The 15,843-nt window shown below is 44.4% G+C and overlaps 1 protein-coding gene across 3 annotated transcripts in view; it reads left to right on the forward strand.

Moving 5' to 3' along the window:
- Window positions 1-15,843, forward strand: part of LOC143027175 (caspase-2-like) — an 81,876-nt gene that overhangs the window by 29,746 nt on the left and 36,287 nt on the right. For all 3 annotated transcript variants that reach the window (XM_076188292.1, XM_076188293.1, XM_076188291.1), the window contains one exon: window positions 13,671-13,888. In XM_076188292.1, coding sequence (XP_076044407.1) covers window positions 13,671-13,888 — 218 coding nt within the window. The remainder of the gene's footprint in view (window positions 1-13,670; window positions 13,889-15,843) is intronic.

Consider the following 15,843-nt stretch of genomic DNA (forward strand, 5'->3'; position numbering starts at 1 on the left):
AATTTTCTGGTGGAAGGTAAGTTGAGAGTGGAGGACAGATGGAGGAAGAGGAAAGGGACAAAAGGTAGGGAGGTGCTTAGAGTGAACTCTCTAAACAAAGAGGAAAAGGAGAAGGAGTACAAGAGGAAGCTGAAGGGGGAGTGGGAGGGAGTGAAGGATAGAGTGGAGGTAGGTGTGGAGGAGGAATGGGGATGGTTCAAGGAGGGAGTCACAAAGTGTGCAAGGATGGTGTGTGGAACAAGAAGGTCAGGAGGAAATAGAAGGAAGGGTAGTGAATGGTGGGATGAGGAAATGAAGAAGGTTGTAGAAGAGAAGAAGCGAGCTTTCACAGATTGGTTACAAAGTAGGACAAGGGAGTCATATGAGACTTACAGGGAAAAGAAAAGAGAAGTAAAGAAAAAGGTAAAGGAGGCAAAGAGGAGAGCAGCTGTAAAATGGGGTAAGAGTATGACAGAAAATTTTGAAAGTAATAAAAAGATGTTTTGGAAAGAAATTAAGAGAGGAAGAGGAGGCGAATCAAGTAGAGAAGAAAAGGTAAAAGGTGCAGATGGAGAGATGATAATGGAGGAGAAGACAGTAAGGGGAAGATGGGCAGAATATTTTAGGGAGTTGCTTAATGGGAAGGAGGATAGGGAGGGAAATATAGCTGCAGTGGGAAATGCTAAGAAAAATGAGAGTGATGAGTGAGGAAAATGGAGGAGAAATAAGGAAGGATGAAGTGAAGGCAGTTGTTAAGATGATGAAAGCAGGTAAGGTACCTGGTCTGGATGGATGCCATGCAGAATGTCTTAAAAAAGGAGGTATAGTGATGGTGGACTGGATGGTGAGGTTATTTAATGTTTGCTGGAGAGAAGGTAGAGTGCCAGAGGACTGGAGGAGTGCGTGTATAGTTCCACTTTACAAGGGAAAGGGGGACAAGTGTGAATGTAGTAGTTTCAGAGGGATTAGCTTGTTAAGTGTAGTTGTTGTTGTCGTTCCCTAGACTGTCTGTCCGAGCAGTCCCGTCTCCCCAAGGAATGCTACTGCCGAAACTGGGTTTTCCCACAAATCCTTTATAGAGTGTATTTTGTGTTGTTTGCATGCATGATTGTGTATAATGCAGTCTTCCATTATGTGTTGTATGGTATTGGGTGAAGTGTTACATCCTGGGCAGCTGTTCACAATGCGGTCATCCAGCCTCTTCTGGTAGCTTAGAAGTGCTGGGTGGTGGCCACACCACAGTCTGGCCAAGTGGACTCTATCCTTTCATGGGAGAGAGGATTCAGAAGGGTGGATATCAGGGGGTCTGGCATGCAGCAGTGTGTTGTCTTTCAATGTGTTAATGGAGCGGTGTGTGATATGATTATGAATATGTTTCCGGAGGCTGGTATTTGGTGGTTGTGGAGGAAGAGAGTATTTGTGCGTAATAAAGGTCTTTGGGTGTTGTTTTAATGTTTCTTGGTGTGTGTGGGTGTTCTGCTATGTAGTGTAGCGGGTGTGATGTGTTTGTGGTGGCTGCGGCAAGTGTTTGTGTGCCTCTCATGTCGAGGTGGTCCTTGACTTTGAGGACTTTTGTTTCATGGTGTAAATGGTCTGTTGGTGTTGTATTTGTGCAGCCTGTAATTGTTTTTAGGGCTTTGTTTTGTATGATTTGAAGGGTGTTGTGGTGTGTCTCACTGAGATTAGGAGCCCATGCGGGACTCGCATAATTCAACACTGAGCGTATGCATTGTTTGTATATTGTTATATTAGTTTCTTTGTTTTGTCCAAATGTCGTTCCAGTGATTGACTTAAGTGCGTTAAGTCTGGGTGTGCATTTGTTTTTTATGTTTGTGATGTGTTGTTTGAAAGACATGGATGTATCGTATGTTACACCAAGAATTTTCGGTGTGTTTGTGTGTGGTATTAGAGTGTTGTTGATGTAGAGATGAGGTATGTATTTGTGTTCTTTTGTCCAGTTGGTGAGAAGTGTTGCTGTAGATTTGGTTGGAGCTATTTTGAGTCTGTGATGAACCATGTGTTGAGTGTATCAAGGTATGGCTGGATTATTTCTGCAGCTTTGTCTGTGTTACGATGTGTGCATGTGATTGTTATGTCGTCTGCGTAGGAAGAGATTTGTATTTCTGAGGTGTCTGGTGTGGGTAAGTCATGCATGTATAGATTAAAGAGTGTGGGGGATAGAACAGAGCCCTGTGGTACTCCATTCTTAACCCCTTCCATACGGTGCCGCACACGTAGGCGTCATGGGGAGCGAGTGTATTCGCGAGGCTGCCATATCGGCGTCTTGATTATATTTATTGTAGTCGCCCCTCCATAATGACATTCTTTCTAATTCTTTTGTAATCGCATTTTCTATGGTTATCAAAATTCACGGGTGAAGAGAGAACGATCGATATAAGCGGTGACTATATTTTATGATGCGAGTATTATTACGACACGTCGTACGGCTGGCATTGGCTGCTGCCACCGAGATCTAAGTCCATGACGCCTACGTGTGCGGCACCGTATGGAAGGGGTTAATGTTTCTGATGTGCGATGATTGGCCATTATATGACACATAAGCATTCCTACCTGCCAGATAATTGGCCAGCCATCTTTTGGTGTTATTGTGCATGTCTGTGTTATATATTTTATTTGTTAGGTTGTGGCGGGGGATAGCATCAAAAGCTTTACTAATGTCTAATGTTATGAGAAGTGTTCTGTGGTGGGGCCTATCTGAATTGATGCCATCTAAAATTCTTTGTGTGAGGTTTATCAGAAGAGTGTTTGTGGAGTGTAGTGGCCTAAAACCGTGTTGTGAGTCAGCAAGGGGAATATGTGGTGTGACAAGTTTAAGTATTAGGCGTTCAATGACTTTAGAGGGGGTGCAGAGAAGTGTGATTGGGCAGTGCGATGTTGGGATTGTTGGGTCTTTGTTCGGTTTTGGAATGGTGATTATTTTACCATGCTTCCAGATGTCAGGTATAGTGTTGTGTGAATAGCTGTAGTTTGCAATGTTTGTGAGTGCATGTATACCTTGTGGTCCAATGTGTTTTAGGTGGATGTTGCTTATGTTATCAGGGCCACAGGCAGATGAGTGCTTGAGATTATGTATTATGAGTTTTGTCTGACTGTCTATGAAGGGTGTATAGTCTGAGTCTGTGGGAAAGTCTTTCTTACGTCGAATGGTGCGTCGGTCGTCAGGGTGAGAAGTGAGATGGCTTGTCTGTGCAAAATGACGTATGAGTGCGTTTGCTTGTTGTCTGTTTGAGGGTAGATTATCTGTTGTTGTGATTATTGCTGCGTGAGAGCGTGTAGTGTTACTGTTGGATAGTGTAATGCTGTTGAGTGTTTTGTACAATTTGCTGGTGTTTGTTTTGTGATCAAGTGCATTGATAAAGTTTTGCCAATTTTGTGTTTTTTGTTCGTGTATTTTATTAGCAATCACAGTGTTTAGTGTTTGTATTTGGTCTGCTATGTTTTGAGGGATAGGTGTGGGGGTATCATGTTTAAGTGTGTCACGTTGTCTGATGAGGTCTTGGATTTCTGGTGTGAAGTTGGGGTTGTGTGATTTTCTGTTGCCTCTAGGGATGTATCTCTTGTCTGCATTTTGTATGATTGTATTAAAAGTGTGCACAGCATTGTTTATGTTTGTGATTGGTGTACTGTTAAGTGTTTCAAAATGTTGTTCTGTCTCTTTAGGAAAAGCTTCTCAGTTAGCTCTCTTGTAATTGGTGTGTGTGTCTGTGGCCAACTGGGGTGCATCTTGTTTTGGTGGTGATGATGATTGGAAGGTGGTCAGAACCAAGGGTTCCGACCACTCTCCATGATGTTGTTGGGGTTAGGCAGGGGGAGCAGAAGGTGATATCAGGAGAGGAGGGAGTGTAGAGGGCTTGGTGTGGGATATGTGCATGATTATGTGTGTTGTTCATGATAGTCAATGTGTCAAACTGAGTCTGTATATCAAGCCCTCTGTCTGTGTCGGGGTTGTCGACATACCAGGCAGACGACTTGGCGTTGAAGTCACCACCCATGATCAGGTTGGGGATTGAGGCTAGTTGGCTAAATTGAGGCCTGAAGGTGTTTGGAACTGTGGGGGAATGTACATGTTAACTATTGTCAGTGTTGATTTGTTGCCTGTGCGGATTCGAATGGATTGGATTTCTGTTGTGTTATCTGTGGTAGGGAGGAGAATTTTGGTTGTGGCACTTGTGTCCACAAAACAGATGGAGTGATGGATCAGGGTGATGAGTCCACCGCCATTGCCGTCGGTCCGGTCTTGTCTGATGGTGGTGTAATTATGAAATGATGGTGTTTTGTGTGAGTGTCTTAGTTTTGTTTCTTGTATAATTGCAATGTGTATGTTGTGTTGTTTAAGAAAGTGTTCAAGTTCATGTTTTTTCGTCTTAATACCGTCAATGTTGTGTTGTAATATGTTGATGATGTGTGTTTTGTATGTGTTGTATGTTGCCGTTTGGGGTTGAGGTTGGGGTGGTAATGGGGAAGGTGTAGGATCTGGGTTAGAGGTAGGGAAAGGAGAGATCGGGGACAAAGGAAGGGGAGTACTGATCGGGGGTAAGGGCAAAGGGAAATTGGGAGTGGGTAAGGGTGCTGGCTGTGGTTGGGGAGGTGGGAGTGGGGTTACTGGAGGGCAGGTAGAACATGTCCAAGTGTTTGTGTATTGGTTTGTGTCAGCAAGTGTTGTACAAGTGAGGTGGGCCCAGTTTTTGCACATATTGCACTGAACTGAGCCCTTTGTCTGTCTGCTCGAAGTAATGGGTTTAGAGCATGTTGGGCATGTGTATTTTGTGGTGGGCCCAGGATTGCTCTCTACATCTCCAGCTAAAAGTAGAAGAAGAGGGGTGATCGCCGGAAAATCACCCCTCGGTGCAGAAAAAACGTAATATTGCATGTTGGGAAAAAGGATAGTGGTACTCCCCAAGGCAGGCGTAGCTCCTCTTGGGGATCAGTGCCACCTGCGTAGAGCTGATGGCCAGGGGTGGTTGCTGCTGTTTGGCCCCCAACTCTTGGTGTTGGGGGGTGGTCCCACGACGTAGACGCTGCAGCTCCAGGACCTGTTAAGTGTAGTTGGGAAGGCTTATGGGAGGATCTTGATTGAGAGGATTAGGAGAGGAACAGAGGGAGTAATTGGTGAGGAACAGTGTGGGTTTAGGACAGGTAGAGGTTGTGTAGATCAGATTTTTGTGGTAAAACAGATATGTGAGAAAGCTATAGGTAAGGGGAAGGATGTTTCTGGGCCTTTATGGATCTGGAAAAGGCTTACGACAGGGTAGACAGAAAGGCACTGTGGGAGGTTATGCGGATATACGGGATAGGAGGAAAGCTTCTGGGAGCTGTCAAGAGTTTTTATGAGAGTAGTAGAGCTTGTGTCAGGATTAGAAATGGAGAGAGTGAGTGGTTTGAAGTAAAGGTGGGACTTCGTCAGGGATGCGTCATGTCACCCTGGCTGTTCAACTTATACATGGATGGGGTGGTGCGAGAGGTGAATGCAAGGGTAGTGGGTCAGGGATTGGAGATGGTTAAGGAAAATGGAGAAAAGTGGGAGGTGAGCCAGCTGTTGTTTGCGGACGACACTGCGCTTGTGACAGGATCGGAGGAGGGATTGAGGAAGCTGGTGACAGAGTTTGGGAGAGTGTGTGATAGAAGAAAGCTGAAGATAAATGTGGGTAAAAGTAAGGTGATGAGATGTACAAGGGGTGAAAGTGGCAGTAATCTGGAAGTGAGCATTAAGGGAGAGCAACTGGAGGAAGTGGATAGTTTTAGATATTTGGGTGCAAATGTGGCAGGAAAGGGTGGAGTGAAGGTGGAGGTAGAATGTAGATTGAGAGAAGCGAGTAAATGCCTTGGTGGTTTAAAAAGTGTAATGAGGAATAGGAATCTGGGAATGGATGCGAAGAGGAGACTGTATGAAGGAGTGATTGTGCCAACAGCACTGTATGGAGCAGAAACATGGAACATGAGAGAGGAAGAGAGAAGGAACTTGAATATGTTTGAGATGAAGTGTCTGAGAAGTATGATGGGGGTTACTAGGCTAGATAGAGTGAGAAATGAGGAAGTGAGGAGGAGAACAGGGGTGGAAAGGGAGCTGGGAGATAGGGTGGATGAAAGAGTATTAGGATGGTTTGGACACATGGAAAGAATGAGTGAAGAAAGACTAGTAAAGGAGGTATGGAAGGCAGATGTGGAGGGAGTGAACATGAGGGGACGTCCTAGGATGAGATGAATGGATGGGGTGAAGGGGGCTTTGGGGAAGAGGGGAATGTCGGTTGAGGAAGGACGGGAGAGGACAGAAGACAGGTGTGAATGGAGAATGGTTGTATATGGAAAATGTTGTGATGCATGAGGTGGTTTGGACGGGGGAATGGGGGTGAAGTAGTGTGTGTGAGCAAAAATTTTTGACGCAGCCCGAAGGGATTTCTCCCCGTCCTCTCCTTAATATGGGGGGACGGAGAGGGGGGGTCGCCGATTTAATGAGCGGCCTTGCTGTGGATGGGCTGTGTCCTGCGACACTGCTTCTGACCCAGGGCAGTGGACAGGGTGCAGGGATGACCCGTCATCTAGGAGGTGCTAAGATGGGAGGGAGGGTGGAGGGGTGTGGAGTGTTTTCGGGGATGAAATGGGTGGGAATGTTTTTGTGCCTTGTCCTTTTTGGCTACCCCCCTGGTAAGGGGGAAAAAAGCCTTTGTATATGTATGTATGTATGACATAAGTGCACAGCATCAAAATACGTGGACCAATTTGTTTTATATTTTGGTTATGATTAGTCAGTAGGCACACCTAGGGCCAGTCATTGAGTAATTGAACAATTTCCTTTATACTTTTGCATACAGGCATTTCAATTTTAATTTTAATCGTGAAAAATAACATTTTTTTGGTCTTGTTTCCATTATTACTCCTAACTCTTTCATCTTATTCAAAATATTTGAATGACCGGCCCTAGCAGTTACTAAATGTAATATTTCCTGTAAGTTTCATCTAAATCTGATGTATTTTAGATTTTTTATGATTAAAAAAAAAGTACATACATATACCAAGGCTTTTTCCCCCTTCCAAGGGAGGTAGCCAAAAAGGGAAAGGCATAAAACACTCCCACCCATTTCATCCCTAAATACACTCCACACCCCTCCCACCCTTCCTCTCATCTGAGCACCTCCTGGATGACGGGTCATCCCTGCACCCTGCCCACCGCCCTGGGTCAGAAGCAGTGTCGCAAGACACAGTACATCCACAGCAAGGCCGCTTCATTTAATCGGCGACCCCCCCTCTTCGTCCCCCTTTGCATATAAGGCGAGGACGGGGAGAAATCCCTTCGGGCTGCGTCAAAATTTACTCACACATACTACCCCACCCCCCCACCCCCCGCCCATTCCTCCTCATGCAGTCACAACATCATCCATATACAACCATTCTCCACTCACCTCTGTCTTCCGTCCTCTCCCTTCCTTCCTCAACAGACATTCTCCTCTTCCCCAAAGCCCCCTTCACCCCATCCATCCATCTCATCCTAGGACGTCCCCTCATGTTCACTCCCTCCACATCTGCCTTCCATACCTCTTTTACTAGTCTTTCTTCACTCATTCTTTCCATGTGTCCAAACCATCCTAATATTCTTTCATCAACCCTATCTCCCAAATCCTTTTTCACCCCTGTTCTCCTCCTCACCTCCTCATTTCTCACTCTATCCAGCCTAGTAACCCCCACCATACTTCTCAGACACCTCATCTCAAACACATTCAAACTCCTTCTCTCTTCTTCTCTTATGTTCCACGTTTCTGCCCCATACAGTGCTGTTGGCACAATCACTCCTTCATACAGTCTCCTCTTCGCATCCATTCCCAAATGTCTATTCCTCATTACACTCTTTAAACCACCAAGGCATTTACTCGCTTCTCTCAATCTACATTCTACCTCCACCTTCACTCCACCTTTTCCTGCTACACTTGCACCCAAGTATCTAAAACTATCCACTTCCTCCAGTCGCTCTCCCTTAATGTTCACTTCCAGTCTACTGCCACTTTCACCCCTTGTACATCTCATCACCTTACTTTTACCCACATTTATCTTTAGCTTTCTTCTATCACATACTCTCCCAAACTCTGCCACCAGCTTCCTCAATCCCTCCTCTGACCCTGCCACAAGCGCAGTGTCGTCCGCAAACAACAGCTGGCTCACCTCCCACTTTTCTCCATTTTCTTTAACCATCTCCAATCCCTGACTCACTACCCTAGCATTCACCTCTCGCACCACCCCATCCATGTATAAGTTGAACAGCCAGGGTGACATAACGCATCCTTGACGAAGTCCCACCTTTACTTCAAACCACTCACTCTCTCCATTTCTAATCCTAACACATGCTGTACTGCTCTCATAAAAACTCTTGACAGCTCCCAAAAGCTTTCCTCCTATCCCATAAATCTGCATAACCTCCCACAGTGCCTTTCTGTCTACCCTATCATAAGCCTTTTCCAGATCCATAAAAGCCCAAAAACATCCTTCCCCTTTCCTATAGCTTTCTCACATATCTGTCTTACCAGAAAGATCTGATCTACACAACCTCTACCCGTCCTAAATCCACACTGTTCCTCACCAATTACTCCTTCTGTTCCTCTCCTAATCCTCTCAATTAAGATCCTCCCATAAGCCTTCCCTACTACACTCAACAGGCTAATCCCTCTGAAATTACTACATTCACACTTGTCCCCTTTTCCCTTGTAAAGAGGAACTATACAGGCACTTCTCCAGTCCTCCGGTACTCTACCCTCTCTCCAGCAAACATTAAATAACCTCACCAACCAGTCCACCATCACTGAACCTCCCTTTTTCAGACATTCTGCATGGCATCCATCCAGACCAGGTGCCTTACCTGCTTTCATCATCTTTACAACTGCCTTCACCTCATCCTTCCTTATTTCTCCTCCATTCTCCTCACTCATCACTCTCATTTTCTTCGCATTTCCCACTGCAGCTATCTTTCCTTCCCTATCCTCCTTCACATTCAGCAACTCCCTAAAATATTCTGCCCATCTTCCCCTCACTGCCATCTCTTCCATTATCATCTCTCCATCCGTACCTTTTACCTTTTCTTCCCTACTTGATTCGCCTCCTCTTCCTCTCTTAATTTCTTTCCAAAACATCTTTTTATTACTTTCAAAATTTTCTGTCATACTCCTACCCCATTTCACATCTGCTCTCCTCTTTGACTCCTTTACCTTTTGCTTTACTTCTCTTTTCTTTTCTTTGTACATCTCGTATGACTCCCCTGTCCTCTTTTGTAACCAATCTGTGAATGCTCGCTTCTTCTCTTCTACAACCTTCTTTGTTTCCTCATCCCACCATTCACTACCCTTTCTTCTATTTCCCCCTGTCCTTCTTGTTCCACACACCATCCTTGCACACTTTAAGACTCCCTCCTTGAACCATCCCCATTCCTCCTCCACACCCATCTCTGCTCTATCCTTTACTCCCTCCCACTCCTCCTTCAGCTTCTTTTCGTACTCCTTCTCCTTTTCCTTTTCATTCAAGGAGTTCACTCTAAGAACCTCCCTACCTTTTGTCCCTTTCCTCCTTCTCCATCTATCCTCCACTCTCAGCTTACCTTCCACCAAAAAATGATCTGATATTCCCCCACCCTCTCCCCTTAGCACATGTACATCCATAACTCTTCCTATCATAATCCTATTTACCACTACATAATCCATTAGCGCTCTATCTACCACCCTTCCCTCCACCACCCTCTCCCATGTGTACTTATGCTTGACTTTCTTCCGAAACACTGTATTTGCTATCATCAACTCTCTTTCTAGACACATTTCCACCATCAACTCTCCACTACCATTCTTTCCTGGAACTCCACACTTCCCAACCACTCCATCGATTGGACCATTTCCCACCCTAGCATTAAGGTCTCCCAGTACTATTACATTGACATTTCTTCCTAAACCCTCTATGCACTCATTTAAATCTATCCAAAAGGCCTCCCTTTCTTCCATGCTCTTCTCACTGCCAGGCCCATATGCACTTACAAAGACCCACATCTCCTTTCCCAGTTTCACCTTCATCCACGTTACCCCTTGAGGAAACCTCCTTCCACTCCACTATCTGTTTACCTATCTCCTCACTTACTAGAATAGCCACCCCTTCCCTCCCTCGCCCTCTCTTCACTCCTGATAACCTCCCACTTACACTCACCCTTCCCTTTCAACTTAGTTTCACTCAAAGCCAACACATCCATCTTTCTTCTCACAAACATACTACCTATCTCTTCCCTTTTACTCTCATCTGTACCACATCCACGCACATTAAAAGACCCAACCTTAGGGTGCTGGCCCGAGGCCCTCCAGCACCCCTTATGCCTTTCCTTTTCTTTTTAGGAATCTGCCCCTTGGGGCTACAGGGAGAAGGATGCCTAGTCCCTCTCCCCGTCCCTTTCTTCTCGCCTCTTACGATCCAAGTGGGAACTTGGTGGCAGTATTCTTTTCCCCCACCACAGGGAATTCCCCCATCACAGAAAGAGAATACTCAGAGAAATGGTACAGGACAGCAACAAGGGGTTGGGGGACAGCATAACGGAGGGACAGTCGTAGTATAAAAGTGTCATCATTTCTCTATGAACAGAATTTCTTCTATCATAGACAAAATGATGTGTGGCTCTGGTCCGTAGGGGCGCCCCATATAGACCCTAAAGTATCGACTGCATGCTACTTTGCCACAATAACAAGCAGCCAATACCCCAGACGGGTAAAAAAAAATATCGAACGGAGATATGGCGACTTGAAATATAAGTATATCTGTAACTTGCTTATAGTTTCACCAATTTGACTAATTTTTTCATGGCTTAATTCTTATTATATAATGGATAAGTACAGTAAAAATCATCAACATATTCTAATTATAAGTACTTTAAATAATGAAAAACTAAAGTATAAGTATATCACAGTAGTGGCAACGCACAGACGACACCATCATATAATTTGCTTTTTTGCACATTTGTCGGTTTCTTCATATGAAACCTCACTGCTGGGGGTCTTCGGGGTATCTAAATCATTGGAAAGAGGTTTATTTTAACCAGCAGTGGGTGCCTTTGGAAGTGAATCCACTCTTACTCCATGAACCATCGATAGTAACTTTTACTTCCGGTAAAGTTGGGTCTTCCTTTTCTAATGCTGCATGTACATGTTCCCTTGCTTTTTTCAAGAGTTCCTCATACTTCTTTATGGCAAAGTTTACTAAATGTCTTGTGATGTATCATTTTCATGTTCATTGCCATGCACATTTTCTGTACTGCAACATCTCCACAGAGTAAGCCGGCCTCCACAACTCTGTTATGTATTTCATAACTTTCATTTCTACCGCCTGGTGAAGTACACCATTTACTCTTTTCAGAGCACAACTTTCATTCTGCCTGAAATGTCTTCACCATTCCACATTCTCCTATCACTTCAACATACATCTTCTCACCACACTGGCATCTAACAAGCGAATTTATCCACGGCAAAAAACTGCTCTTCTCCACAGTCATAAATTCACATTCATTCTTATCTCCCTTCTGTACAATTTCATAACTAATATCTAATTTTCTTGCTGTATTCGAGATGAATAAAGTACTTCATGGTGTAGAACCTGGCTACATATGTTGAGAGAGGTGGAAGTGAGGGCAGTGGTGGAGTGAGAGATTGGTGAGGTCTAGGCTAGTCGTCTTTGACTGTTTGCCATCTTTAACTGTTTTTTTTTTTTTTTTTTTTTTTTTTTTTTTTTTGGTCATTGTAGATGTTCTTTTTGGTACCCATGATGACTGTACTAATGAGTAATATGTACTAGCTAAGGTAATATATTGCCAGGAGAGCTCATGAGACATGCGTACTTTTTGTTTCAAAGCTAGTAGGTAACTGACATCCAGCTGAGCTCTAAGTTGGGAAGAGCTATCCCTCCACCTTCCTCCCTTCCCCTCCACCCTCATACTGGCCGTTGAAGCATTGGGCGAGCGTAAATTCAATCGAATTTCAACGTTATTCGATGTGCCTGAAGGTCCTAAGTGGCACGTCCCCCTCTAGTGTGGGTTGCGCCTTTAACTTCGTCCATTTAAACCCCCGCCCAAGACATTTAAATTGCGTGCCGCTGGAAAATTATTTGTCGGGATTTATTTCTAAATGGTATACAAACATTTTGAACACAGTTTTGTAAAATGCTATATCTTGACCAAATTCACCCCCCCCCCCCCCAGCTGTCGTGTACCCCCTTAAGCTTTAATGGTTTGGGAGTCCTAACGTTACACTGCCTAACTAAAGTGGAGTGCACCTAGGAATGTACCGAGGAATGTGCTCAGTTCTGGTGGTCATGCAAGATAGACAAGAGCCCATTTTCAAAACCCATGAACTCCTCCACTCCAACTTGGGGTTCTGTCCTGAAGGGCTGGCATTCTGTTTCTGGACTGGGCCAAACATCTATGTCATCTTCAACTGTATTTCTTTAATTTTTTGACATATGGAGAGCTGACAACCTTCGATTCTTCTCCTCTCGCAACCATTTTAAGCCAGTAGAACGGGGGTGGAAAGGGAGTTGGGAGATAGGGTGGATGAAAGAGTATTGGGTTGGTTTGGACACATGGAAAGAATGAATGAAGAAAGGCTAGTAAAAGAGATGTGGAAGGTAGAAGTGGAGGGAGTTGATATGAGGGGGCAACCTAGGATGAGATGGATGGATGGGGTAAAAGGGGCAATTGGAAAGAAGGGAATGTCTGTTGAGGAAGGAAAGGAGAAGACAGAAGATAGGGGTGAATGGAGAATGGTTGTGTATGGATGATGTTGTGATGCATGAGGTGGAATGGGTGGGGGGATGGAGGGTGAAGTAGTATGTATGAGAAAAATTTGATACAGCCCAAAGGGATTTCTCCCCGTCTTCTTTTCTGCATGGGGGGATGCCGATTTAATGAAGTGGCCTTGCTGTGGATATGCTGTCTTGTGACACTGCTTCTGACCCAGGGCAGTGGACAAGATACAGGGATGACCTGTCATCCAGGAGATGCCAAGATAAGAGGGAGGATAGAGGAAATGGAGTATGTAGGGGATGGAATGGGTGGGAGTGTTTTTTATATATATATATATATATATATATGTATATACAGTCGTACCTCGGTACTCGACCATAATCCGTTCTGAGGTGGTGGTCGAGCACCGATTTGTTCGAACACCGAAACCAATTTTCCCCTTATCACTGTCTTTCTTTGGACCCATTATTAAGGGCTAGAGCAACACGAAAAAGTTTAAATCTGGGAAGAAATACTCGAACAAACTGCGTACGTCTTACTCCGCTGGCGGTCTGAGTCGAACTGACGCTTACCCGCTGTTCGAGCTAGTCGAGTACCGAAAATCTGTTCGAGGTCCGATGCATTTTCTACTCGAATTTTTTGGTCGAGCACCGATTTGGTCGAGTATAGAGGCGGTCGAGTACCGAGGTACGACTGTATATATATATATACACTGATACAACACAAGACAACAATCTAAATTTTCTTCCCAGTTAAGTCTGTGGGAGGTTCTGAGGGCAATTGCCAGCCACTGTGTGGCTTTGGGTGTTTCTACTTAACGAAAATCTCGGAAACAATCGATTGATTGATTGTGACACTGGTTTAGCAGTAAGATGTAATAATTGTAGTAGAATATGGATTGAGAGAATACACATGTTTTTAATTTCAGGATACACACAAAAAATTAGAAGAATTTTCAGAATTACCCGAGTTGGCAGATGTTGATTCTTGCATTGTCGTTATCATGAGCCATGGACATGATGAGAAATCATTCTATACACATGATAATCAGGTTGTCAGAAACGAAGAAGTGATTGACTATTTCAACAATCGTAATTGTCCGAATTTGAAAGGGAAACCCAAGATATTCATCTTTCAGCACTGCAGGTATATCTTTTTATGTTTCCTATAGCTTTTCATTTGAATTGTAAGATTTTGTAGTAGAATTGGATATATGCTATCTAATGTACTTGAACATACATATACCAAAGGCTTTTTCCCCCTTACACACAGGGTAGCCAAAAAGAAAAAGGCATAGAAACCACTCCCACCCAATCCATTTCCCATATATTCCACTCCCCTCCACCCTCCTCCCTCCCTCCTACCTTGGCACCTCCTGGATGACAGGTCATCCCTGCATCCTGTCCACTGCCCTGGGTCAGAAGCAGTGTCGCAAGACACAGCACATCCACAGCAAGGCTGCTTCATTAAATTGGCGACCCCCCCCCTCTCAGTCCCCGCATGCAGAAAACAAGACAGGGAGAAATCCCTTCAGGCTGCGTCAAATTTTCTCATACATACTTCCTCACCCCCCACCCCACACCCACTACCCCTCATGCATCACAGCCTCATCTATACACAACCCTTTTCCATTCACCCCTATCTTCTGTCCTCTCCCGTCCTTCCTCCACAGACATTCCTCTCTTTTGTAATGCCCCTTTCACCCCATCCATCCATCTCATCCTAGGATGCCCCCTCATATTCATTCCTTCCACCTCTGCCTTCCAAACTGCCTTTCCACCCCTGTTCTCCTCACCTCCTCATTTCTTACTCTATCCAGCCTAGTAACCCCTATCATACTTCTCAGACATTTCATCTCAAACACATTCAAACTCCTCTCTTCCTGTCTCGTGTTCCATGTTTCTGCCCCGTACATTGCTGTTGGCACAATCACTCCTTCATATAACCTCCTCTTAGCATCCATTCCCAGATGTCTATTTCTCATTACACTTTTTAATCCACCAAGGCATTTACTCGCTTCTCTCAATCTACATTCTACCTCCACCCCCACTCCTCCCTTTTGTGTCACATTCGCACCCAAGTATCTGAAACTATCCACTTCCTCCAGTTTCTCACCCTTAATGCTCACTTTCAGCCTACTGTCACTCTCTCCCCTTGTACATCTCATCACCTTACTTTTGCCCACATTTATCTTCAGCTTCCTTCTTTCACACACCTTCTCAAACTCTGTCACTAACTTCCTGAATCCCTCCTCTGATCCTGCTACAAGCGCAGTGTTGTCAGCAAACAACAGCTGGCTTACCTCCCACTTTTCTCCATTTTCTTTAATCATCTCCAACCCCTGACCCAGTACCCTTGCATTCACCTCTCGCACCACCCCATCCATGTCAAGATTTGTGGTGGGAGTCAGGGATAAGGAGAGATGACTAAGCGGTTCTGACTTCTTCACAGAGACTGTCTGTCACCTGCATTTATTAGCTCTATTTATAGGTAACATAGCAGAGCATTGTGGGAGCTTTGCCAACGTGGACCAATCAGGAGTCAGGTATAATGTGTAACAATTAGATAACAGATTGACAAACAGACATGGGGGAAATATTATAAGTATAAATCCAAAAAATATTAATGACAAGTGTGTGAAATGTTACGAAATTAAACAAGCGAAGAAATAATTATTTCCATCCGATCACAGCGACACGGGCCCAAACAAACGTAGCAACGGGTACACACATTTTCAATATTTAACACAATAACACACTTGTACGTGAGTAAGCAGGAGTTTTTAATAACATATCAATTTATGGAACAAACTTCATAGGTATACAAATGCCATTTCTACAGAATTTGCATCATGCGGTATTTTCCTTTCTTTTGTATGTAACTTTGTATCCTGCATTTGCCGCAGGACGCCACAGGACTCCCCCCACCAGATGCGGAGCATATCAGATGTATGGAGGTCAATAATAGGAGAAATCTGGGTCTTGCTTTAACGTGACTTTATGTCTTGATCTGGTATATGCTGGTGCACGTGGAGTATCCTCTGGCTCGGATGTGGGTACGTTAGTGGTGCGCTGTGGTTCAACGAGTCCATCATTCGCGGA

This window comes from Oratosquilla oratoria, chromosome 7, assembly GCF_046742065.1.
Source record: "Oratosquilla oratoria isolate Oo_2021 chromosome 7, ASM4674206v1, whole genome shotgun sequence".
Taxonomy (NCBI): Eukaryota; Metazoa; Arthropoda; class Malacostraca; order Stomatopoda; family Squillidae; genus Oratosquilla; species Oratosquilla oratoria.